The following is a 26,143-nucleotide window of genomic DNA, read 5'->3' on the forward strand; positions in this document are numbered from 1 at the left end:
GGCTAATTAAGCCCGCGTACCTCGAGGCCAACTGGAAGGTCAATTACTAGTCTGCTTCTGAAATTGGGGTCCAAAAGTCGTCGTCATAGTTCATTGTACAAAACTTATTCAATTTCATCACAATTAGTGTTCAATTAACATGCTTAAATTATGACGATCAGAAACCAAATGGCAGCTCACCACCCTACAAACAGGTGTTTCAATTTATTATTCATACCATCAGTCCACATCGTTCACATTCACGATGGGAGGTGCACATAAAATAACTTGTTGCCAGGTTTGCTACTAAAACAAAAATTTCCCTCCGGCACTAACTGTTGCTGATGAATAAATTAACCTATAATTAGATAGACTTTCGCTTTTGTTCCATTCTCACTAAATGAAAAAAAAAGTCCATTTCACTCCAGCTGAGCACAATAATCTGCATTCCGTTCGGTGCACTGAACAATAAGCGAAACATTCAAATCATGAAGTGATCAACCGTGTGCTGCTGGAACGCCGGAATGGGATTATGGAGTGCAGCAGCAGCAACAGGCCCATTGAAGCATCCAATTGTACTCACATTTCGCGCACGTTTTTCCATCCGTCCCTAGGGCCTTCGGTTGTTGACCGACCGGCGCGGCCGACCGACCAGGGGACCGTTATCGTTAAAATTTCCCCCGAGCCGGAAAGTTGCACAACAAAACACGCTAGGTAAAATGAAATGAAACGAAACGAAACGTGGGGCGTTGATAGTAGCGTGATGTATTTTCCATTTCCCATCGCCCTGGGAATCCATTTTTAATTCATTTCCTATCGATTACGGTATGGTATCGGTTTGGTGCGCCGGGACCGGTGCGGTGTACGTACATACTTGGCAACATTGACGATTTGGTTTCAACAATCAATACAGGCACAAGCACCAGCGAACTGAATCGAATCGAACCCGTTTGCCCGATGCGGTGCACACGTACAAAGCTCGAAACGAGCACAGTCACAGTAAAATGAAAGTGGTTGAACGGTTTGCAACTTGCAACAGGTCCCACCGGCTGGCTGGTAATGGTAATGTATGCCGCTGGGAATCGGGACAGCCTTTCGTGACGATTAATATCCTCAGTAGAAAGTGGGGTTCATTTATCCGCACGCTCTGGTTCGGAGCTAAGTGGTGTAGCGTAGGAAGTTAAAAACGAGTCAGATGGTGGGTTGGTAATTGTTTGTGAATGTTAATTTATTTTAAACAGGGAATTTAAAATTAAGTCTCTCTTAGTGACTGCTTAAAAAAATTACATTCACTATGATCAAAGGGAAAGATTGCTACGAAACGATTCATGCTTTTTTAATTGGAAGCTGAAAGAATAATCCATCAGAACTTTTCTTTTATGTATCATGCTGCTTTCTCTACTTTGATAAAAAAAAAAAGAAACACCGCATCCAACTTGCTCTATTCAGTAGCAGAACCAACGTCATTCCTTGCATATTAAAACATAAAATATTCATCATTTTACCGGTGAAAATCAAATACTCCGAATCAATTAAGCGGCTGCTGCTCGTTTGTTGCAACAAGCATTGATGCCGTAAATTGATTGCCACTTTGCGAAGCATATTGCAATCGTTCGCACCGAACTAATTGGATCTTTTTATTCAAACAGTCAGGCCGGCCTTATAAAACAGCTGTACCTTCCAAGAAGAGAAGAGAACAGCTTTTCCAGCAAATAGCAAAACGAGAAATAAAAAGTGTTTCCCCCTTTTCGAACAACGGGGTGATACCACGGGTGATGGAAAACTGCACAACTCACCTCGTTCGCTCGCTCGCTCGCTTGTTGAATGCATCTTCTCGGCTCGGTTCGGCTCGGCTTGAACCTTCCGAGAAGACGAAACTCTTGACAACAAAAACAGTAGCTGCTGCACACTCGCAAATTCCCATTTTCTCATCATCCATTCTTCCGTTTCGTTACAGGTCATGAATTTCTATAAACAAGTGCACTCCGGTTGAGCTTTTCACATAAGACGACGAAGAAGAGGCTGGCAACGATGAAAGCCGGAACGAGTTTTGAAAATGAAACTTAGTGCCACGTTAGTTGCGAGCAGAACATTTTGCATTAAAGCTCCCGGCAGGCCTGGCCGCCAAACGGAATGCATAGTCACGAACCGGGCTGCTCCTTCGTCTATCATCGAGTCAGTGTGATCAATTCAGCGTCACCGCCGCCGCCGTCGCCGCCGCTACCGCAGCAATGCAACCGAGTGAAATATGCACCATTAACCATTCGTTTTAGCGAACTGCAAACCTGTGTCGATGTGAAAGTGTTCCGTTAGGGAATAATTTAGCGATATTAGATCGTTTAGCAGAGTGGTAGAAAGTAGTGATAGTTGCATCAAAGCCAATCAAAAACGAATTACCTTCGCAGTGTCGAGATTAACTCAGCAAACATTTTCCAATCGAACCAGCAACGGAACGGAAAGTTATTTTAAGCTCCTGCGAAGGGAGAGAAATAAATTACAGTTTTTGCGGCACCTTTTGTGAACAAACTAATCCAATCGTACACACACGTACAGCTCTCGGCCGAGAGAATGAGTTTCTTCAGCTCGCTGCAACAGTACGTGACGAGTGGCGTCGCCGGCCTGGGGCTGAATCCGCGTCGCTTTTCCCTGTCCCGGCAGGAGTCGACGGAGGCCACGACGCCGGCCGCCACCGCCAGCAGCCCCAGCCCGCTGATGCTGATGGATCCGAGCAAAATGAACAACACCGGCGGTATCCTGATGGGACCACCGCCGGGCTCGGGTGGTTCCATCGGGAGCGGCGGCAGTGCGGCGGGTGCTGGCTTCGGCGGAATGATGGGTGGAGCAGGAGCCACGCTAGGTAGGTGGAAAATTAATGAATTCTATTACTCATGTTAGTAGCTTCACCCGCCGGGATAGGTAGCAGTTGGCGTTTCGAACGTACTTACTGGGGAACATGTTAAGTGAACTATTTCTGCCATACTTTTTTTTCGCCGAGATTGATGGCATTAAAAAGTGAGATAAGGTGTGTAAACGTATTGCCCTTTTTTCTAGCGAAAAACTATTCCATTCTACGATTTGTCCACAAGTCACCATGCGTCTCCATTAGTTAATTACCGAAGGACACGTCTTATATCTTATATATAAAAATGGAAGTGGAAAAGTTCGACCGCGCATCACTTGAGAACGGAGCGTCCGATTTGAGCCAGCTTTTTTTCATTATGTTCGTTTCCATCGCCGCTATGTTTTTACGGCGAGAAAAATCGGAAAATTTACTGGAAAGAACTCGAAAACTCGAAAAATTAGTTTTCCATATAAAATCCACAGCGTATTGCAAACGCCATGTCAGTGTCTGCTACGATCATCGTTCGATTTTTAGTAGCGCCGTTACCGTTCGTTGTCTGATAAACAAACACGTGGTTACTTTCATTGAAATCGCCACATGTAACAATGCTATTAACAATTTGTGTGCTTTTACAAAACAAATTAAAAAGAAAAAATACATTTACAATAGTTAGCATTTCATTGATTCGTTAATTCATTTATCGAATTTATGAAACAAACACAAAACTGTTTTATGCCTTTTTACATCGTATGCTTATCCAGAAGATCCAATACAAATGGTTTAGGCACTAAATTGACTAAATAGCCAGTTCCCAATCATCAAATGAAGAATACATGCCACATATGTAGTAAAATAGAGTTTCCAGCAATTCAGCAACAAATCTATCCTGAAAGTAGGTACTTATATAAATTAGAATTTTACTACAGTTCATAACGAATTCCCAGTTTTATTTCGTATTGCACTCCTTATAAGTATAAAAAATCTCACAAAATTATGCTTCTGTGTTAAATTATTTTAGTGCGGGAAATACCAAAGGAACAGAAAGAACAAAAATGGATTTAAATGTATACTTTTATTAGCATTTCAACATATTTGACGAGACGGTTAGAAATAAAATTAACAATTAAATTCATTTTGTGGGATAATGAAGTTACCTTGAACAGTAATTTATTACTAATGCAGTTTGCAAATTACAGTTATCAAGATTCGGCAATGCAATTATTTCGGCTAATTCTTATCCATTAACATACAAATCTAATAAAAAAATAAATCATATCCCTATTGACATCAAATACATATCAGAATATTGAATTGAATTTTAAATTATCAAGGAACCCCCAATGAACCATTGATTGTGATGAAGGGAATATGCTTGAGTGTTAAAAAATTGTTGGCAATAACTTAAGAACCAGCATACAGAATAGCAAGATGATAATGAGACGATTTACTAAAGCAAAACAATTGTTTGAGAGCATTAAATGGAACAATGATATATTTCAGCATCAATTAAAATATAGTTGTTGGTGGTGTAATGATTATGTTCTCAGGAAGTTTTTAAGGTATATTGCCTATAATAAGAAAATCAACTGCTGCAGACGCAATTTGGCGCTGCCATCGAATTTACTTTTACACAAAATAATTTAACAATCAGTAGGGTTTATAAGACAAGACTCGATGCAACTTCTACCAACACAACCGTTGGGTATTGGGAACTGACAAACCAACTTTTACACCGACATGTTTCCAACGTGTAGCTATAAATTTTGAGATTTTGTCAAATTTTCGTATCTTGCTAATGGCTTAATACGGTTGTTAGATATACACGATCTCTGAAAATCCAGAGTTATAGACTACATCAAACGTTGGAATCTTCAAAAAATTACAAAATTCTACCTATACCGTTAGTACACTCCTTTTTCTAAAACCCAGCAGTTCGTCTGAATTTTACAATCTGAAATATTCGGTCTAATTTGTGGCAGTACGAAGTTTGCCGGGTCCTCTAGTTTTTTACAAATCAACTCCCTTGCAGTTACACATTAGTTTTTCAAGTTACCGTGTTATTTTTATATACTTTCTGTGTAAGTTTTTTATAATTTTCATGATATTGTACCCTTAGTTTTGTATATATTGTATCATTTCTGTATCTTGTTGAGTGATTTTTATATTTTTTGCGTCATTGTTGCATAACGTTAGAGGGTTATTAGGGGCCATCCATATACCACGTGGACAGCTTAGAAGGGAGTGGGGGGTACGTGAATGTCCACGCTTGTCCACGGAAGGGGGGGAGGGGGTATATGTTCACGTGGACAAGCGACATTTTTTGCAATAAATAGAATTTTCATTTGTGCCTTTTGAATTAATTAAAATTAGGCACGACGTGACATACAATCAAATGCAGCTCGCCACGAAAAAGAAAATCCATTGACAACGTATTTGAAAAATAGTCTTCTTAAAATTTCACGAACCACAACGGAGAGGTCTTGTAATGTGCCAGTCAGAGTCAGCGACCAAGCTAAGGTACTCTGGTTGGACAGGGGTTGAAGCAGATGAATCTTCAAGCAAAGATCAAGCTGGAACAGGCTTTCCTGTAGTCCATCATTTATTTACAGTGGACAAGATTAGCATGGATAGAAGAACTAGATCTAGATAACATGCCTAGTTTAGCTTGCTTTTACGTAAGCTTTTTTCTTAATTTTTTTAAATTATAGAATAACAGAAATACAACAGAACAGAACAGAATTGAGCATAGAATTTCACATAAGAAAAAAAATGTCCACGTGGACAAACAATGGAGGGGGGTGGGGGTTGAGTCGATGTCCACGCTTGTCCACGGAGGGGGAGGGGGGTGTTGAAAATTGGCATTTTTGTGTCCACGTGGTATCTGGATGGCCCCTTAGGCCATTGCAAATCATTTTCAAAGTTTTTGTCACGCCCACCCTTGAAAATTGGCTTGAAAAATCGAGTGGCAAAAAAATAATTTGTAGGATATGAGCTATTTTTTTATAAAACTGACTGTCTGTGGGCTCTACAGCCTGAAAAACTTGAAAAATGAGTGTACGAGTTGAGTTAACGCTTCTAGTATGAAATAGAAATGGAAATTCAAACAGCGGAATTTCCGAAAATCGACCAAAAAAATTTCTTACGTTTTTGTCTTTTTTTCGTAGAATTTTGCATGAAAAATAACAACGTATATATTAAAAGCAAGAATAGATTTGGTTTTCACGTTTAAACTTTAAATAAAACTGCGTAAAATCCATATTTTTTGCTCGATTAAAAAATTCTCTTTGTGTTTTTTCAACCGCCCCCCCCTCTTCAGTGGCCCAACACCAGAGGGACAAAGGGGGACTTTTTAAAATATTGGTCCTTAGTTTGTGTCATTTTTATATTTTTTGTTTCCTTCTTGTGTCATTTTTGCATTGGTGCTTTTTTGTACACCTTTTGTTTCTTTTTTCTTTTATTTTTGTTTCTGTTTTCTGGCTGTTTGCAACATTTATGTAGTCTGATTAGAGGGAAATGTTGCTTAGAAAATTCTCGATAGTTTGCTATCTTATTAACTCATTTTTTAAAATTTTGCGACCTGGTCCGGTCTGATTTAACACCGACCATATGATATCGCGACAAGCAATCGAGTTGAGCAGGCAAGACGTCCAGTCGATTTAAGCAATCGAGTCAAGCATTTGGGTCGAGCATCCGAGTCGAACAGTCAAGTCGAGCAGTCAAATCGAGCAGTTAAATCAAGCTGTCCAGTCAAGCAGTCCGCTCGAGCAGTTGAATTGAGTGGTCGAGTCGGGCAGTTAAATCGTGCAGTCGAGTAGTTTAATCGAGCCGTTAAGTCGAGTAGTCCAGTCGAGCAGTTGAATCGAGTAGCCTAGTCGAGCACTTTAGTCGAGCAGTCGAATCTAATGGTTTAGTCAAGCAGTCGGGTCAAGCGATTAAGTCAAAAAGTTGAGTCGAGCAATTCATTCGAGCAATTCATTCGAGCACTCGAGTCGAGAAATTGAGTCGAACAATCGAGTAGTCCAGTCGAGCAGTTGAATCGACCATTTAAGTCGAGCTGTCGAATCAAACACAAGTCAAGCAGTTCAGTCGAGCAGTCAAATCGAACAGTCAAGTCGAGCAGTTAAATCAAGCTGTTCAGTCAAGCAGTCGAGTCGTGCAGTTTAATCCACCAGTCCAATCGAGCAATTTAATCGAGCAGTCATTTTCTCGAGCCAAAGATGCTGATATCTGATAAGTCGAGTAGTCCAGTCGAGCAGTTGAATCAAGTAGTCTAGTCGCGCAGTTGAATCGAGTAGTTGCGTTGAGTGGTCTAATCGAGCAGTCGGGTCAAGCGCTTCAGTCTAGCAGTTAAGTCGAATAGTTGAGTCGAACAGTTCAGTCGAGTAGTCCAGTCGAGCCGTTGAATCGAACAGTTAAGTCGAGCTTTCGAATCAAACAGTTAAGTCAAGCAGTTGAGTTGCGCAGACGGGTTGAGTGGCTAAGTCGACCAGTTAAGTCGAGCAGTCTAGTCGAGCTGTTGAATCAAGCTGTCAGTTGAGTCGAGCAATCAAATCGAGAAGTCTAGTCGACCAGTTGAATCGAGCAATCGGGTTGAGCAGTTGAGTCGAGCAGCCGATTCGAATAGTCCAATCGAGTAGTTGAGTCAAGCAGTTCATTCGAGCAGTGGAATCAAGCAGTTGAATCGAGCAGTCTAGTCGAGCAGATAAATCAGGCTGTCCAGTCAAGCAGTCCAGTCGAGCAGTCGAATCGAACAGTCCAGTCGAGCACTTCAATCGTACAGCTAAGTCGTGCAGTCGGGTCGAGTAGTAAGTCAAGCAAATGTGTCAAGCAATCGAGTAGTTAAGTCGAGTAGTCCACTCAAGCAGTTAAACCGAGCTGTTCAGTCAAGCAGTCGAGACGATCTGTCCAATCAATCAGTTGAGTTGAGCAGTCGAATCGAACAGTTCAGTCGAGCAGTTCAGTCGAGCAGTTCAGTTAAGCAGTCCAGTCGAGCAATCGAATCGAGCAGTCTAATCGACTAGTCGACCAGTGAGGTGACTGAGAATACAATCCATTGCTACGATACAATCCATCCATTTTCTTGTCATTGTTGTACCTTTATAACACATTTACATTTACATTATTTTATAATGTAATTTTTAGCTATCCTTTTTGTACATTTTTGGTGTTATTTTTTGTATCTCTTATTTGTAATTTTGGTATATTTTCTGTAATTATATGTTTGCTGTGTATTTTTTATCATTCCGTTAATAATATATTGACATTTTTTGTACATGTTGTGTGATTTTTGTTCCTTTTTTAGTTATTTTTATATTATTCGTGTTAGTTTTGTTTAATTTTTGTTTCATTCCAGTAAATTCGGTCCTTGTATCATTTTCGGATCATTTTTGAGGCGTTTTTGTAATATTTTTGGATTATCTTTGCGTCATTCTTGATACTGTTTTCTGTATTAGTTTTATACTATGTCCGTATTGGTTTTGTATCATTTTTGTGTCATATTTGTAAGTTTTTGGGTCAATTTTGAATTATTTAGAGCCTTGCATGTCATGTTTGTATTATCTTTTGGTTATTTTTGTTCCATTTTGTGATTTTTGTTTGTCATTTTTTGGTGATTATTTTAGAGTTATTTTTGTACATTTTGTGTATCGTTTTTGCGTTGCTGTTGTTGTTGTTATTTGATTATACTTTAACAGCTTGGTCATTTGAACTCGGATCCACGGCGTGAGAGGCGTGAATGCTAACCACTACACCGGGATTGACACCTGTTTTTGTGTTATTTTTGTGCCAGTTTTGTATCTTTTTGTGTGAATTCTTGTAATTTTTGTGATTTTTATATATTCTTTGTCATTTTTATACCATGTTTGTTGTAACTTTTGACCATTTTATGTCATACTTGTGTCACTTTTATATTTTTGTATCATCTGCATTATTTTTAAGTTGCTTTTATGTCATTTTGACGTTTGTGTTGTACATTTTGGAAGTCATTTTTATATATTTTTTTATCATTTTTGTATCTATGTCGTGTCATATTTTTTGTCTCATTTTTGTTTATTTCCGTGTCATTTTCGTATCATTTTTGAATAGTTTCTGCACAATTTTTTTGTCATTTCCGTCATAATATTTAGTCATTTTTGTATATTTTGCAATTTCTGTTCCTTTATAACAGATTTACATTATTTTATAACACATTTTTTCACCAACGAAACACAAATGGCTGCAATAACAAATGGCATGATATACCTAATGACCGAATTACGAATGGCCGAATCACTAAAGGCCGAATGTCATATTCGACTGAAAATATTCACAGCCTTTAATTTGCAAACGTCGGGTACATGCTGGTCTTGCTCGCTGCCGCTCGTTCGGACTTAACTAAGCGATAATCCCTAAACCTAATAAACCTAGAAAACTGCATGTCCCTAAATAGAAATGGTTTCTGCGAGGGGGCTGTCCGCCCGCAGTGCGCGGCGCTTCCGACGGCAGGTCACCGACGCACACTCGCGGCCTGTGACCATCTCGCCCTGTATCATCTGGGAAACATTTCCTCTGACACGGTAAATAGGTCTCGCGCCTTATAATGATCGTAAACCTTTTGCACTTAGGGTAGGCTGACCAGACGTCCCGGATTATTCGGGACTGTCCCGGATTTGGATGACTTGTCCCGGATAAGTGTCCCGCATTGATTAATTTTTTAATCAAAACAGTTTCTAAGGATGAAACATAGGAAATTATGCTACATTGCATGAAAAAACCTACTACTGACACCACTCATCAGCCGGTGCACACCCTCCCCAGTCACGGCACCGGCCAGCCGGCACCTCGAACTCCTCATCTGACCAATGTCACTGTTCTCTTCATCTTCAGCTTTCGCTTCATTATCTGCAAAAACTCAACACTAACATGCACAAAATATTCAATGTACTGCCCTCCATGCGAAAAAGAACTTTAGTACCAAAATTGCCAGACACTGAAAATGCTTCATCGGAATTTATCGCCGCACGACAAACTGTGCTCAGGGAATCGAAACGCATGGTCAAGTACTTGCTCTTCAATCCTTGAGTATCAAAGTAAGTGATTTTATTTCGCAAAGTTTTATGGAATACAGGCCTAATCGAAATTGAAGTTGGGGCTGGGTTGATCGTTCAAACTTTTCCTTGTCATCTTGACTGCCTTAATCAAAGGGAGGTGGTATCTCATCAACAATAAATCAATAGTAAATCATCCGCTTGTTTTATTAAAACAGTCTGCGCAGTTTGGAAAATATTTTAAACATGTTACTCATCTTCGTTTTTGTAGACGAATATAAGAAAAATGGCATAGTTGATCAATACTGAAAGTACCGGTATTCTCTCGTGCCGGTACCGGTATTACGGTACTGAAAAATCAACCGGTAGTACCGGTATTCCCGGTTCCGGTACTCCCGGTATGCCAACCCTAACCATGTCTACACAAACACGAAAGAGTATGAGAAACATAGCATTCAACGCTTACGCCGCACACGCAGGCATAAAAAAAACTGCCTGTGTGCAGACATTCTGCTTCCCACAGACTCGCGCATGCACATACTCACAACGTCTTTCTGCTAAAAGCTTACTCGCGAGTTAAATAACTCCTGAGGAATCAGCTGTCCGTGAGGCCTAAAAATTTTGCATTATTTTTTCTTTTCTTCTTCATCTTCGCCCTCGATTCTGCTGATTTCGTCAGCACCCGGCCGCGTAGCTCACGAGACCGGATTCTAGCCTTTGTTTTTTGTTTGAAGCTTCTGTTGGGCTCCCCACTTGCTCGGTTACACTTTTGACCATTCCGCGGCGGAATCGCCGTTCAATACAGCGGTTAGTATTCCGTATTTTCACCAAAGCATGCTGAGATGTGATGCTGAGATCAGCGTTGACTTTCCGAATGACCCTCAACCGCAGCTGATGGTCAAGAGTTCAATTCGAATGTCTGGCCTGCGCCTTGCGGACAGCCATGAAAGTTTCATTGCAACCCTCAATTACTCACACCACTGCTCTTTTCGGATGCTGGAAGCTAGTTCCGCCAGCGCCAGGTGACCGCACACAATTACTTTCATTTCTCCTCCTGCATGATGAATATCTCGAAACCACGTTACCTGCGACACTGCGAAAAAAATATACCGAGCAGAACTGTTTATAAACAACACAACGCTACCAAAAGCTAGCATACACAGCCACTGAGCGCCGCTATCGCCAAAATGAAGTGCCCAATTTCTAAAGGATCCCATCTTTACTACCGAACCGATTTAGCAAATAAGCCATTTAATATGTCCCGCATTCATTAAAAAAAATCTGGTCACTTTAGCTTAGAGGAAGAAAGAACTTGCAATCATCTATACTCTATAGTAAATAGTTCGTTCGGTAGTAAATATAGTAAATAGCACAATAGTGCTTATTGTGTTTTTTGTTTGATTAAAGTTATTTGTTAACTGCTTGCCAATTCATATTTTTTATTGAATAATTATTTAGGCAAAAATTCGGCCTTTCGTGCTTCGGTCTTCTGTTACTGTTGTTGGAATTCGTCCATTTGTATTTCGGCCATTCGGGATTCGGCCATTTTGGTTTCGGTCATTCAGTACCAGCCCCATTTTTGCATATTTTTTATGTACTTCTTGTATAATTTTTTGTTATTTTCGCATCCTTTTTTATTTTTGTACTATTTTTTAGTTATTATTATGTTGTTTTTGCATTGCATTTTGCATGTTGTGTCATCCTTGTATCATTTTTGTGTTACTTTTGCATCATTTTTGAGATATTTTTATGTCATGTTTCCATTACTTTTGAATGGTTTTGAGCCATTTTTTAATTTTTGCACTATTTTCGAATCATTTTTGAGTTGCTTTTTGTCATTTTCCCGTTTTTATTGTACTTTTTATGAGTTATTTTTGTGTTTTTTGGCAGATTTCTTTGTAGATTTTGTATATTTTCGGTGTCACTTTTAATTTTTGCACTATTTTCGAATCTTTTTCGAGTTGCTTTTGGTTATTTTCCCGTTTTTATTGTACTTTTTATGAGTTATTTTTGTGTTTTTTGGCAGATTTTTTTGTAGATTTTGTATATTTTCGGTGTCATTTTAGTACATTTTCCGTTATTTGTAAGCATTTTTGGTGTGGTCTTATCATTTTGCAGTTATTATTAATAATGATGCAATTTACTTAACATCGGAAGGACAAGAACTTTACAAATTATTTGTAATGGCCTTACTAATATTACAAACAAAATAAAAGTTGTATAAATTCACTGCTTCAAGGTAAACATCGACTGATTCTTTAGTCTTGAAACAAAACAAATTTTAGGTTTAGCATCTCCTAGGCTAAACGAACATAGAAACTAACTTTTGCCTAGCTTAGTTCTTTACGGGGGGCTTAGTTCCCTCTGGGAGCAGAAGACCGTCTTCAATTTAGCACTACTGTTGACAGTTTTTTTATGCTTTCGAAAAAGGTCAAGTTGATGGTCTAGACCAGTGGTGCCCAGGCATAGGCGTGGTGCGGGCCAAACGAGATCGCCCCATAAATGTCGCGGGCCGCAAATTCTTCTCGCCATTCCTGCGCATAACAAAATGCACGAGGCATTATGGCTGATTTGAGTGGCCCCTGTGTCGTCAAAAAAGTTACCCATGAGTCCTCCATCTCTCAAATCAGCCCGCGGGCCGCAAAAAACATCTTGAAGGGCCGCAGTTCGACCATCACTGGTCTAGACCTTTCATTTTATGTTGTTTTCGATATGAACGTTTCCGTTTGCGTATATTGTATGTGCAGTACAATCTGAAAGTACTGCCGTTGTGTTATCAATGACAGGAATGAACAGCAAAAAGGTTCAAGGTAGTAATATAACCCAAATTGCACAGTTTTTGATAGAAATTTTTCAACTTCCTTTTTGATTGATTTTATTTAGGACTAGCTGACCCGACAAACTTCGTATTGCCACAAATTAACCTGTGTTGTACATAAATCATGAATCTCGGATGATCTTTGTCACTATCTCGAGTTTTGCAAGCCCCCCAGTGGGCGGCGCTTCCGACGGCGGGTCACCGGCAACACTCGCGACCGGCTCGTCCTGAATGATCTAGTGTTACTATAGATAGTTTTTGTGGTCTTGTTATTGATTAATGTTTTATGGAAGAGTCTCGAATTTCTCGAGTTGGATTAGTTTTTGAGTTTCGCAAAAATTTCTGTTTTATTTGTATGAGAGTCCATATCCCCCTACCACAGGGGTGAGAGGTCTCTAACTATCATAAAATAAATTCAAGACTCAAAAATCTCCTACATGCTAAATTTGGTTCCATTTGCTTGATTAGTACTCAAATTATAAAGAAATTTGTATTTCATTTGTATGGGAGCCCACCCTCTTAAAAGGGAAAGGGGTCGTAATACACCACAGAAAAAAAATTCTGCCATCTAAAACTCTCACATGCCAAATTTGGTTCCATTTGCTTGATTAGTTCTAAAGTTATGAGCAAATTTGTATTTCGTTTGAATGGGAGCCCCCCCCCCCTCCTAAAAAGGTAAGAAGTCCTAATTCATAATGGGAAAAATGGTTGCCTCCAAAAACACCCACATGCCAAATATGGTTCCATTTGCTTGATTAGTTCTCGAATTATGAGGAAATTTGTATTTCATTTGTGTAGAAGCCCCCCCTCTTGAAGTGTGGAAGGATCCTAATTCACCGTAGAAAATATTTTTGCCTCCAAAAACCTCCACATGCCGAATTTGGTTCTATTTGCTTGATTAGTTCTCGAGTTATGGGGAAATTTGTATTTCATTTGTATTGGAGCCCCCCCTCCTAATGTGGGAAGAGGTCCTAATTCATCACAGAAAAAATTCTTGCCTCCAAAAACACCTACACGCCAAATTTGGTTCCATTTGCTGGATTAGTTCTCGAGTTATGAGGAAATTTGTATTTCGTTTGTATAGGACCCCCCCTCCTAAAGTGGGGAGGGGTCCCAATTCATCATTGAAAAAAAAATTGTCTCCAAAAACACACATATGCCAAATTTGGTTCAATTCGCTTGATTAGTTCTCGAGTTATGAGGAAATTTGTATTTCATTTGTACAGGAGCCCCTCCTCTTAAAGTGGGGAGGGGTCCTAATTCACCATACAAAATTTTCTTGCTCTCGAAAACCTTCACATGCCAAATTTGGTTGCATTTGCTTGATTAGTTCTCGAGTTATGAGGAAATTTGTATTTCATTTGTACAGGAGCCCCCCCTCTTAGAGTGGGGAGGGGTCCTAATTCACCGTAGAAAATTTTCCTGCCCTCGAAAACCTTCACATGCCAAATTTGGTTCCATTTGCTTGATTAGTTCTCGAGTTATGAGGAAATTTGTATGGAAGCCCCCCCTCTTAAAGGGGAGAGGAGTTACAATTCCCCTTATAAAGAGGGAGGGGTCTCAATTAACCATAGAATAAATTCTTGTCACCGAAAACACCCACATGCCAAATTTGGTTCTATTTGCTTGATTAGTTCTCGAGTTATGAGGAAATTTGTATTTCATTTGTATAGGAGCCCCCCCTCCTAAAGTGGGGAGAGGTTCTTATTCATCATAGAAAAAATTCTTGCCTCCAAAAACACCCACATGCCAAATTTGGTTCCATTTGCTGGATTAGCTCTCGAGTTATAAGGAAATTTGTATTTCGTATGTATAGGAGCCCCCCCCCCCCCCCACTTAAAGTGGGGAGGGGTCCCAATTCATCATAGAAAAAAATTTTGTCTCCAAAAACACACACATGCCAAATTTGGTTCCATTTGCTTGATTAGTTCTCGAGTTATGAGGAAATTGGTACTTCATTTGTACAGGAGCCCCCCCTCTTAAAGTGAGGAGGGGTCCTAATTCAACATAGAAAATTTTCTTGCCCTCGAAAACTTTCACATGCCAAATTTGGTTCCATTTGCTTGATTAGTTCTCGAGTTATGAGGAAATTTGTATGGAAACCCCCCCTCTTAAAGGGGAGAGGAGTTATAATTCCCCTTATAAAGAAGGGAGGGGTCTCAAATTACTCTAGAATAAATTCTTGTCACCGAAAACACCCACATGCCAAATTTGGTTCTATTTGCTTGATTAGTTCTCGAGTTATGCAGAAATTTGTGTTTCATTTGTATGGGAGCCCCCCCTCTTAGTGGGGGGAGAGGTCTCTAACCATCACTAAAACTTTTCCTGGCCCCAAAAACCTCTACATGCAAATTTTCACGCCGATGGGTTCAGTAGTTTTTGATTCTATAAGGAACACAGGACAGACAGACAGAAATCCTTCTTTATAGGTATAGATAAGACTTTCTTGAAAAATTGTCGTCAATGTTTAATTCAAAATAATAGTTTTAGTCTAAATCGTCAAACATTACCGGGTGATTGTTGGTAATAAAGGATGCCCCATTACTTGCTTGACAAAGAGACTTGCCACTTGGCTAAACTAGATAAAATCTTTACGGCTAGTTTTGCCCCGAGGATCATAAAACCCAGAGAAATAAATTTTCATTCCTCGTGCTTTGTTTTAATCAGATCATTCCGATAAAATAGCGCCGTGAGAAACGTTTGAGTATAATCTAAATGGCTCTAAGATTGAGTTTTTTCCCGGGTTTTCCGGATGCAGCTGCGAACAAGTGTCGACAAAAACTAAACGAGCATAATATAACAATAAACATGCTTTCGTTTTATGACGATCTTTATCGAATAATTAAGTTTTCATTTCATGGTGTGCCGTTACTAACTTTTTTGTAGTGGGACGCCTATAATTTAGTCGTGAAATGTTTAATATATTTCATTTAATTCTTAGGATCACATATTGACTAGGAGATTTCTAGTTTATAGTTTTATTGAATTTAATTACCTAAAAAGTGCTTTGTAGAGGTTATCAGACCGAACCTAGCTTAACAGGATCTGGTGATAAAATGGTTGAGCTTTGAGCAGTTCTACATCAATTTTAGCCTCCGGTACATGAAAGCACATTTCTGTATTTCAGTTTGTACCGCGCGTGTCGTGTTCATTTTACGCTCATCAAACTAATGACCAATTTGGGAACGTTGATTACGCGCTACGTTGCTCTAAATTATACCCTGGGTTAGCGCTGGTCGACACCGTTTCTCCGAAAAACATTACTTCTCATGTTGATACTGTTTCTACGTTTTGTCACAAGCATTTGGTGATTATCAAAAAAGAGCATTTCTTCAAAGTACAAAACATGTTTAAAAGACAAATCAATTGATAATCTACTTGATTTAAAAATATATTGTATTTCTTGTAACATTTAACTCAATTTGCAGAAATCAATCTGTGTCACCTGTTGCAGTTCTCTGAGTAGTTCAACATTCAACTGGCACGATAAAAAATCAATTGATTTAATATTTATTAATCAATTAATCTATTGTCCCACAGACAAGGCATCAAAGTCAGGGACTGTCCCGCATAGTCTTGGACGTCTGGTAATCTTTACATTACATTACAATTACATTTTTGGCAGTTTTATGAGTATCAATTAAGCGATTTAGAAACAGAATTCCATTCCATTCGGATTTTGAAAATGATAAGCTTCAGTTTCTGGTACTATGTTAAGCTGATAAAAACATTGGACGAATTTTTTTATTGAGTTATGTCAATTAAACTCGGATAATGGATAACGGTCATAAAATCGAAAACATTTCAGGATAGTAACTTCAGGAGCATTAAATGTGAAATTAAATTACGAGTAGTGAAAATAAAACGCAAATATGAAAACATAAAAGTTCAGTGTAGCAGTTGTAAATCCTCTGCTCGGAATCACATAAAAACCGATTTGGTCAGTAATCAAACCAGTAAAAGTAGCGAAACTTTTACTACCATTTATAGGGGTTCTTTCTCTCTCTATTAAGTAACATCCATTCGAGCGATCAAGCTAGTTTCGGCCAATAAATTCCTATTAATTGACCCATAGGAACCAATCAAATGAAACCTCTCAGTGCACTCGATTTACAATGGAAACTTTCCACGTTTCGCATTTCGCTCTTAATATGTTGACCCGATTTCGGTCGGTTCACAACCGTCCGTGGTGCGGGGAAGAGCGCGCGCAACAAGTCCCATTAAATTCATGACCACTTATTATACCCAACGGCAGCAGCAAAGCAAAGCAACGTTCAACGCAACGGCGACAGAGCAAAGCACCGTCCAACGATTCGGGCGACTGGGTTGGCTGCCACGCATCCGAGCGACAAAAAATTGCACTAAAATTTTCCACTCAATTGTCCTACGCTGCTCTGGCCAGTTTTTATTGACTAGCCGAGATGAATTGCTGCCTGGATAGACCGACTGACCAACCAATGGAAGGATGATTCCGTCTGTCTCCATCCTATGGATGGAGAGGGATCAAAGAATTGACAAATGGGCCAGGCACCCAGGCACCGACGTTGTTGGTCATTAGGCCCGTCGGCGAAAGCGGAACCTTTGAACGGCAGAAACTATAGCGGCAGCGACAGAAGGCTATAACCAATCGCGAGACAACTGACTAACTGACCATTAATTTTCAATTTTTATGACCACCATCGTTTGTGTGCTTCCCGTTTGATATGTGCTCATGTTTCCTGGTAGGAGGAAAATAAAAACTGGCAAATATGTAGGTGGTTGGTGCAGAGTTCATTTACGCTAGCGATAGTTTGAAAGGGCATTTATTGCCGCTGTTAATAGAAATGAGATAATGGATGCTATCGGCGGATGTGCAACTGGTGAACCGCGCACAGCCGGAAGGATAGCCAGCCAGTATTCATTGAACGGTAATAGATTTATGATTGTTCTCGTTGATACTAACCGTGACAGCGAAAAACTGAAATGAATCAGCTAGTTTGCGGCTCACTGGTTTCGGTTTGACGTTAATTCCGGATGATACGAGTTTTTTAAACCAAAAAATATTGTAATAAAAAAAAGTTTAGTTTGTTCTTTGTTAATTGATTGTCATTCTAGTAAGCAATTTTTCAAAATTTGAAAAGTTGGTGTTGATGCAAATATATTTACAAAAAATACAGCGCGTCTGCATTACTGGTGGACATGGAGACGCATGGTTGCTTGCTGACAAATATAAAATTTTAAACTTCAGTTGAATGAGAAATCGATTCGTTGGAATAGAATTATTTTAATACGCAAAAAGAAGTTTGTTCTCCGTTTATTCAGAGTCATTTAAAGAAAAATTTCGCTTTAAAATAATTTGAAAAAATATTTGTTTGCTAGTTGATTGGTAAAAAGTACAAAGCGTCACCATCCCCAGTGAGCTACTGGAGACGCACGGTAACCTGTTGACAAATACGGAATTTTTTTGGCCTTCTATTCTATCTATTTTTTTATTTATTTTATAATTTTTTTAAAATTTTTTTTTGTTTTTCTTAATTTTTTCACCAATCATTTGAATTGTTTCGAAACTCTCAAATGTTTTGGACCTATTTTGGACTTTCTTTTTTAAAAAATTCCGGGAACTTTAAAAATTATTTGCAATGGCCCAAACACAATGCAAAACTCAAATATTACTGGAAAATATTACCGATAGTTTAAAGCAGGTTCACGTCGATAGAGCGTCAACCTCCTTAGTCACCATCATGAAATAAACCGGCTACCGGCCCAAAGATCTCCTTGGGAAAGTTTCCATTATTGTAGTACCTCTTCCCCCGTTTGCCAGCCCAACGATCCTCCACAGTCAGCGCCGAAAGCAGCGGACAAAGGCACGATGCGAAAGTTGGAAGAAAACTTTATGCGTTCATCTACGGTCCCTCAGCGGCTCTGAAGCAGCAGCACTGCGAGTGTGCGAGCGGACGTGACCGAAAGCGTACTCAGGAAAAATTAACGGTAATGGGATGCAGATCCAGTTTTTCCACGGCACAGAGAAGAAAAGAAAAAAATTATCCGTAACATCATTGGGAATTCATGACAGGCGAGGGCTTGTAACTTTTTTGTCCTCGCGCACTCTTCCATCCGACGACAGGAGGACGTGATTAAATCCGTCGGATGTAATCGATAAAAGATTCAATTTTGAGTTGCACCACCTAGGGCTTGGCTCTATCGTTCAGTTATTCACTTACGTAGGAAATGCCAATAATTGGACGACCCGCTCGTTCAGCATGGATGAAGTTCAGTCAATGAACCTACGGCAAAATTAACCCGGACTAAAAACAAAAACCAACAAAAGGTTGTCACTCTATCATTATTCCCACAGCAAAAAAAAAATGTTGATCTCCACTACACCATTCGTTATTCATCCCTCTGCTGTTTTCATTCACGTCATTTGCTAGCGGAACTCGGATTCATGCTGTGCGAAAATTCGCATCCACTGTGCAGCGGGTGTGCTGTTAATTTGAAGCTTCCCGGATGAGCTACTAATAACATTCAACTAATTGCTCAGTCATACGACGTAATTGCAGAACTGTTGGCGAAGCGCTCCAGAGGCGAAGAAGCTCGAAATTAGCTTAACCATTATTGTGTGTAGAGTAGATATACGTTACAAGTGACACAACCGGATCGGATCGGGCCGGACGAGAATGATAACACGACGAAAAAAAAATTGATAGCTTTGATGCTATCGGTAACACATGGGTGATTTTTAATTTGATGATCACACTCTCCCAGGAAATTGCATTTTACAGTTCTTTTTTATCTGTTAGTATACGACTCTAGGGAAGTGCAAATATAGGAATTAAAAGCACGCCTCCATGAGCCCATCAGATAGCGCAGACTGTGTTTTGGGAATGCAATTGCATTCATCATTCGGAGAAAGTTTAATGTAAGCGGAAGCTCAGCCGTACGAGGCAAAAAATAGTAAATTATACCGATCCGATACTGTCCAATTTTAATTGAGGTTTGGAACGTAGAATCATGAGATTTTGAATACGGGCATAGTTGATGGACCTATGAACGGAAACAAAAATTTAAAAACTACAAATCTTCCTAAAAAACTGTAAGAGAAATTTTCTAATTTTCTCGAACATGGATCATTTTGAAAGTTCATAATTCTTCAACCAAGCATCGTGAAACAAAAAATTCCAAACGGAGATTACCTAGGAATGGCCGACGCACACGCGGCCGAATAGCCGAAACACGAATGTCCGAAATAATAAATTTAATGGGCGAATCACAAATGGCCAAATGTCGTATTCAGCCGAAAATATTACCGGCTTTTAACCATAACAAATGTTAGGTATATGCTGTCCTTACTCGCTGCCGTTGGGATTCCGATAAAATTCGTCTCTTCTTGTTGAGCCTTTCAAAACTTTGCCAAATAAAGGTTAATAAGAGCACAACAATGATAACTACAATTTTGTTGTTCATTTTATGAGTATTTACACACTTTGAATAGATTTTTTCATTATTTACCTCGTCAGTAGTAAATGTTTCCTAAATGATGCAGGGCAAGGTGACCGCAGGTCCTGAGTGTTCGCTGGTGCCCCGCCATTGGAAGCGCCTGCCGCTGCGGAGAAGCATGCATTCCTTAAGTTTGCTGACTCTCAAGGATTATGCGTTAGTTGAGTCCTAAATAGCGGAAGTGAGTAAGGACAGCAACTACCTTACATTTATGCAGGTTGAAAGCCGCGAATTTCTTATCTATTTACCGCGTGTCTAGGCCATTTGTGACTCGGCCATTAGATCTATTACGTCATTTGTTACTTCGGCCATTTGTGTTTCGGCCATTCATGATTCGGTCATTTGTGATTCAGCCATTCGTAGTTAACATTGCTGTGTGTCAAGTTTTATGAAGAATCGTCCAAACGTTCCGCAGTGTGGCAGAGCATGCATTCATTTCTATGTATGTATTTACATTTGGACCTCTCCAGTCCCTTTTTGTATTCCAGTTCCTTGCACATCTCTTTTTGTATCGGAAATTCGGATTACCTACGAAACATAACTGGCCAAATCACGAATTGCCGAAACACAAATAGCCGAAACACAAATGGCCGAAATAACAAATAGCATATTATAACTAATGGCCTAATCACGAAAGGCCGAATCACGAAAGGCCGAGTAACGAATGGCCGAATCACGAAAGACCAAATCACAAAAGGCCGAATCACGAAAGGCCGAGTTTTCCCGGAATGCCTAAATCAACAAAAATTTTATTGTTAATTTTGTGAGACCTTACACATTTCGCTGTTGAAATTCGGCCATTTGGATTTCGGCCATTCGTGATTCGGCCATTTGTGTTTTGGCTATTCGGTACCAGCCCGGAAATTCCTATAATGTAACGTCATCCCTGCCCCCCTCCAATTGCCGGTAGCCGCCTTCTGTCCCACAGCCAATGTTTCCTCAGCGGGAATCCCTATAACGAAAGAGAAACGAAACATTTTTTTTTACTTATTTTAACTTTTCACCCAGAGGGTAAGTAACCCTCTACCCCTTTCAGATGTTCTCCCCCAAGTAAGACACTTTAGGTCCATTTTTTTGAAGCAACCGGATTACGACTGAAATTAGTCATATTTCGGTTACCACAACAATTTTGTAACAACCGTGCTAGAAGGGCCCTTATCATCCAGTTACTTGTACAGCTATAATCGGTCCAAATGCAAGAAAAACGTATACCTTTTACTTGATTGACCATTCGCCTTCTTATTTCAGGCCACCCCTCCCGTTGTTAACCCTCTTGTGCTGATTCTCTCAGGTTAAAGAACATGAGTGCCAAGTTTGATAAAGAATCGTTCGGGCATTCTGGAGTTATTACCTCCCAGTTGGCCTCGAGGTAAGATGCTGGTCTAATAAGCCAGTCGTCGTATGTTCGAATCTCGGCTTGGAGAGGCTGTTGGATTCAATAGGATCGTAGCAACTGCCCTGCAATTGTCCTGTATTCAGGAAGAAGATAGAAGGTCAAGTTTCGATAACGGAATGTAGCACCTAGGCTTTGCTTTGCTTACTCTCGTCCCCCATGTTTGCACTCCCCAGTCACGTATGCATCTAGTTGCTCTCCGAAATACCTATAATGAAAGACAAACAAAGCCTTTTTTAATACATCTCCTTTACCTTGTGTCAAACCTTCTAGTGCTGATTCCCGTACGTCAAGGAATATGTATGCCAAGTTTGGTGGAGAACGGTTAAGTCGTTCTAAAGTTATGGCGGAACATACATGCATATAAACTCCCGTTTTTTCTGTTTTACTTGTCTCTGATTCTGTCGCAGTCGAACATTTCTGTGAAAAGTGGAGAAGCATTTGGTGCAAATATATTTGGTAAAAAAGTATTGAGTCGTTCAATGGCAGGTAAGACTCCAACCCACACTCTCTCGGTTGGTACTCGAGTGTTTTCGCAATTAAACTACAGCCGCACCCATCTACTAGATAGTTTCATATCTAATTTTGTCCCTCCAATCTAACCATTCCATAAACGCACACATATGCTCCCCCGCCGATGGTAATTATATTTCGTGTGATTGCTCTTTGCTTCTACCACCGAAAAGACGATTATAAACTGTATTCTGGTAGAAGCGAGCAGTCGGGTGCCGACCGTGTATGAAATGGTTAGACTGGAGGGACAAAATTAAATATGAGACTAAGTGGCGAACCAGCCGCAGGCTAAAAACCTCTTAAATAAAGAATAATTATAATAATAATAAATATCAGACTATTTAATATGAAGAAGCGGCTGTACTTCAATTGCCAAAACACCCGGGCACCAACCGAGAGAGTGTGGGTTGGAGTCCCACCGACCATTGAACGATATGCTAAATATTTTTAAACTCAATTTGAAAACTAAATTTACATTTTTCTTTCAATGAAGACAATTTGATCTCAAAAAATCCAACATCATCGTGTTTCGCAGATTTTTTACATAAGAATCATTAATCGCCCCGAGGTATTCTTTGCCGACTCCGAGATACAGCGTTTTAAAGTAAGCAATACCCCATTTTTTGTGTAAAACTAAGAGCAAAATAACTTTTTCTTGAAGCAGTGATTCTCTATGCAGTGTAAAAATTCTTCGGCACATCGGGGAAGCATTTATACAGTTATCAACAAAGTTATTTTAGTTTTCCGCATGATTAGTTAGATTAATTAAGGGAATATTAGGAATCCCTAGCAACAATAAACAAGGAAGGTAAGAACTCATGTCTATTAACGAGTTGAAAACATTTTACAAATAACTTACGTATATTTTACACCTTTTTGAAATAATATTGCCTCATCTAGCGCTATAAATCATTGTACCATTGTATTGTATTTGTATTTGAATATAGGCTATTCTGCCCGTTACCCAATCTTAACCTATTTACAAAATATAAAAAATACGTTCATGAGTCACTTTTCTTAAAATACACAATAAAACTAAACAATCGAAACATTAATATAATTGTCCTTTAAAATATAATCTAAGCCAACTTCTTATTGTATCTGGACTCAGTTCGATGGCTATTATTTCCTGAAGTGCATTGAAACTATTAATGAAGCGTGTAGTTGGTTCATTCTGTGAGTAATTTCTGGTCCGCAACGGTGGTTCAAAAGTTCTCCTTCGTCGAAGCGAGACTGGGTTATCGTTTAGTACTAATCGACTGGAAAGTGGTTGTCTGATCGTTCGCCCTGCAAGGATGTTCTTATGCCTCGACTGGACCGAGTCGAGATCGACCAAACAACACAGATCATGATAAGGTGGTAGCTGTTCTCCGTTTCATCCGAGATTTCTAAGAGCAAATCTAATAAATCTCTTTTGGATTCCTTCTACTCGCTGAATGTGGGTAACGAACTGCGAGCGCCATATTACACTTGCGAAATCCAGTTTGCTCCTAACAATGCCTTTGTAGATTGCCAATATAGCGTGTGGATCATTCAGGTCACGGCCAAACCTCTTAACGAGTGAGAACAGCTTTAAACTCTCTTTGATCACATTATCAATGTGTCTATCGAAGGAGAGTGTGCGGTCAAATGTTACTCCCAAGTCGCGAATATATTCTATATGCGGTGCTACTCTATTCCAGTAAGCGTAGTCGAAGATCACGGGGCTAACTTTTCTGCTAAATGTCATTACTGAGCACTTGTCTGTATTCACTTTTAATCCGCGATTTTCACAGTACATCCCAAAGTGTCCTAGGTCGAGCTGTAATTTCAAGCAATCGACCATGGACTTGATAGGTAAAAATATTTTTACATCGTCGGTGTAAATTAGAATACTTGAGTGGGAGATATCATCAGGCAATTTGTTCATTAGAATCACGAACAACAGCGGTCCTAAGTGACTGTCTTGTGGTACTCCAGAGTCTACAGTAAATGAGCAAGATTTGTTGCCACGTATTTTAACAAATTGTATTCTCTGCTTCAAATACGACACTAACCAGTTGTACAGTGAACCTCGAACCCCAAACTCTTCAACTGCCTCCAAGATGCTATTTATACTAACGGCATCAAACGCTTTAGACATATCGGTATATGCGCAATCCACTTGGAAGCCTTTTGAAATGCAGTCCGTAACCATCGAAGTGAACTCACACAGATTTGTAACCACTGATTTCTTCTTCAAGAATCCGTGTTGCACAGGAGAAATACGTCCGACTACCCTGTCATAAAGATGGCTGTAAACTAATGACTCGAAAAGTTTCGGAACAGCCGATTATATAGCAACTCCGCGATAATTTTCCACGTCACATTTGGCGCCTTTTCATGTATCGGAGTGATGTGCGAAATCTTCCAAATTCCCGGAAAATGACCGGAAGCTAACGACACATTGAATAAACTGGTGAGCGGCAACACAAATACGGCAAGAAACGGCAATATCGTTTTCCACACAAACCAGGGACAGTTGGAATGGCGTCTCGTCGTTATCAATCAATAGAAAATTCTATGATACTACCAGTCGCGTCAGTAAACACACTTTTGAAATATGCTGCAAAATGTTCAGTTGACGATTGAATATCGGTAGCTGTAACACCCTTAACACGATCCGGGATGCCAACACTTTTTCTCCTACTATTCACAAATTTCCAGAACGATTTTGGGTTGCTTTTCAAACGGGGTTGAGCATCTTCGATGTACACTTGATATGCTTCTCTATGTGCTGCCTTAAACATTCTTAATATTTGTTTATAATTGGACACATTTTCACGTGAAGCTGAGCGACGCATCCGCTTCAATGCTAGTCTTTTTTCTTTCATTAAATTAACAAGCGCCGATGTAAACCATTCAGGATAGTTGTGCAAAAATCTTCGCCGTTCCGTGATCATCGGAGAATAACAAGAGAAAATGTCGTAAATTATATAGTAAAACAATAATGAATTGTAATCAATCGAATTCTCGATTAATACAGCATTTCCCGAATAAAATCATACGAAAAACTGGAAAGCTGACAACACTGTTAAGAAAAACTTTGTTACATACTGTATAAATGCTTTCCCGATATACCAAAGTATTTTTACAATGCGTAGAGAATCACTGCTTCAAGAAAAAGTTATTTTGCTCTTAGTTTTACATAAAAAATGGGAGATTGCTTGCTTTAAAACGCTGTATCTTGGGATCGGCAAAGAATACCCCGGGGCGATGAGTGATTCTTATGTAAAAAAAAATCTGCGAAATACGAAGAAGTTGAAATTTTTGAGATTAAATTGTCTTCATTGAGGGAAAAATGTGAATTTAGTTTTCAAATTGAGTTTAAAAATATTTGGCAGCACTGGTTCTCAAAAATAATATCTTTCCGAATTCCTTGGGTAATTTCCTTTGAAAATATGAAAATAGTAAACCTAATATTTTCGGAGATATAAGCAAAAAAAAAAGAAATTTTGACAAAAACGGATATTTTCCCTCAAACTGGAGGTGCTTCCATTAATCGAGGAAATATCCGATCGGTATCAAATTTTGGGTTTTTACTTTCTGACCGAAAACGAAAAATCTGGTGAAATTTGGTTCAAATCCGCGTAGGTCGATTACACGGGTCTCGGACACTTCGCGTGGATTGACCCATATCTTACATGAAAGAAGTTATAGGGCCAAACTCCTAGGGACACCCTTAAAAATAGTTTTTTTCGATTTAGCTCTTTAATAACGCTTCGTATGTTTTTCAAATGTTCTAAAAAATTATTAATCACATTACATTGCACATTTTTGTCGAAGATAGTAGAGCTCTACCTTTTTCCCTTTAAAAGCTATCGCTGGTTTTTTTTTTGTAATTTTTACGTGTAATCTTCAAGAGAGTGTATCTCGGTGGAGAGCAGCTATGAGCAGCTAATCTAACTTATTTTTTGTGAATCAATTTATGCTGTATCCCACCATGTACAACTTAGAGCGGAACAGTGTGGAACATCTTAGAAAAATTACCATGAAGACAACCGTTTTTAAAGTCAAAAACTATGGAAACCATAGTTTTGTACACCGTTCCCGCCGCGGCGTTCCCAGATAGAAACAAA

At 39.4% G+C, this 26,143-nt stretch overlaps 1 protein-coding gene across 1 annotated transcript in view; it reads left to right on the top strand.

The window, feature by feature from the left end:
• The first annotated feature begins 2,547 nt into the window (after window positions 1–2,547).
• The window catches only part of LOC128737042 (BAI1-associated protein 3), a 216,613-nt gene continuing 193,017 nt past the window's right edge, over window positions 2,548–26,143 (top strand). The window contains exon 1 of the mRNA XM_053831589.1: window positions 2,548–2,836. Within this exon, the coding sequence (XP_053687564.1) occupies window positions 2,548–2,836 (289 nt within the window). The remainder of the gene's footprint in view (window positions 2,837–26,143) is intronic.

Source organism: Sabethes cyaneus, chromosome 2 (assembly GCF_943734655.1).
Source record: "Sabethes cyaneus chromosome 2, idSabCyanKW18_F2, whole genome shotgun sequence".
Lineage (NCBI taxonomy): Eukaryota > Metazoa > Arthropoda > Insecta > Diptera > Culicidae > Sabethes > Sabethes cyaneus.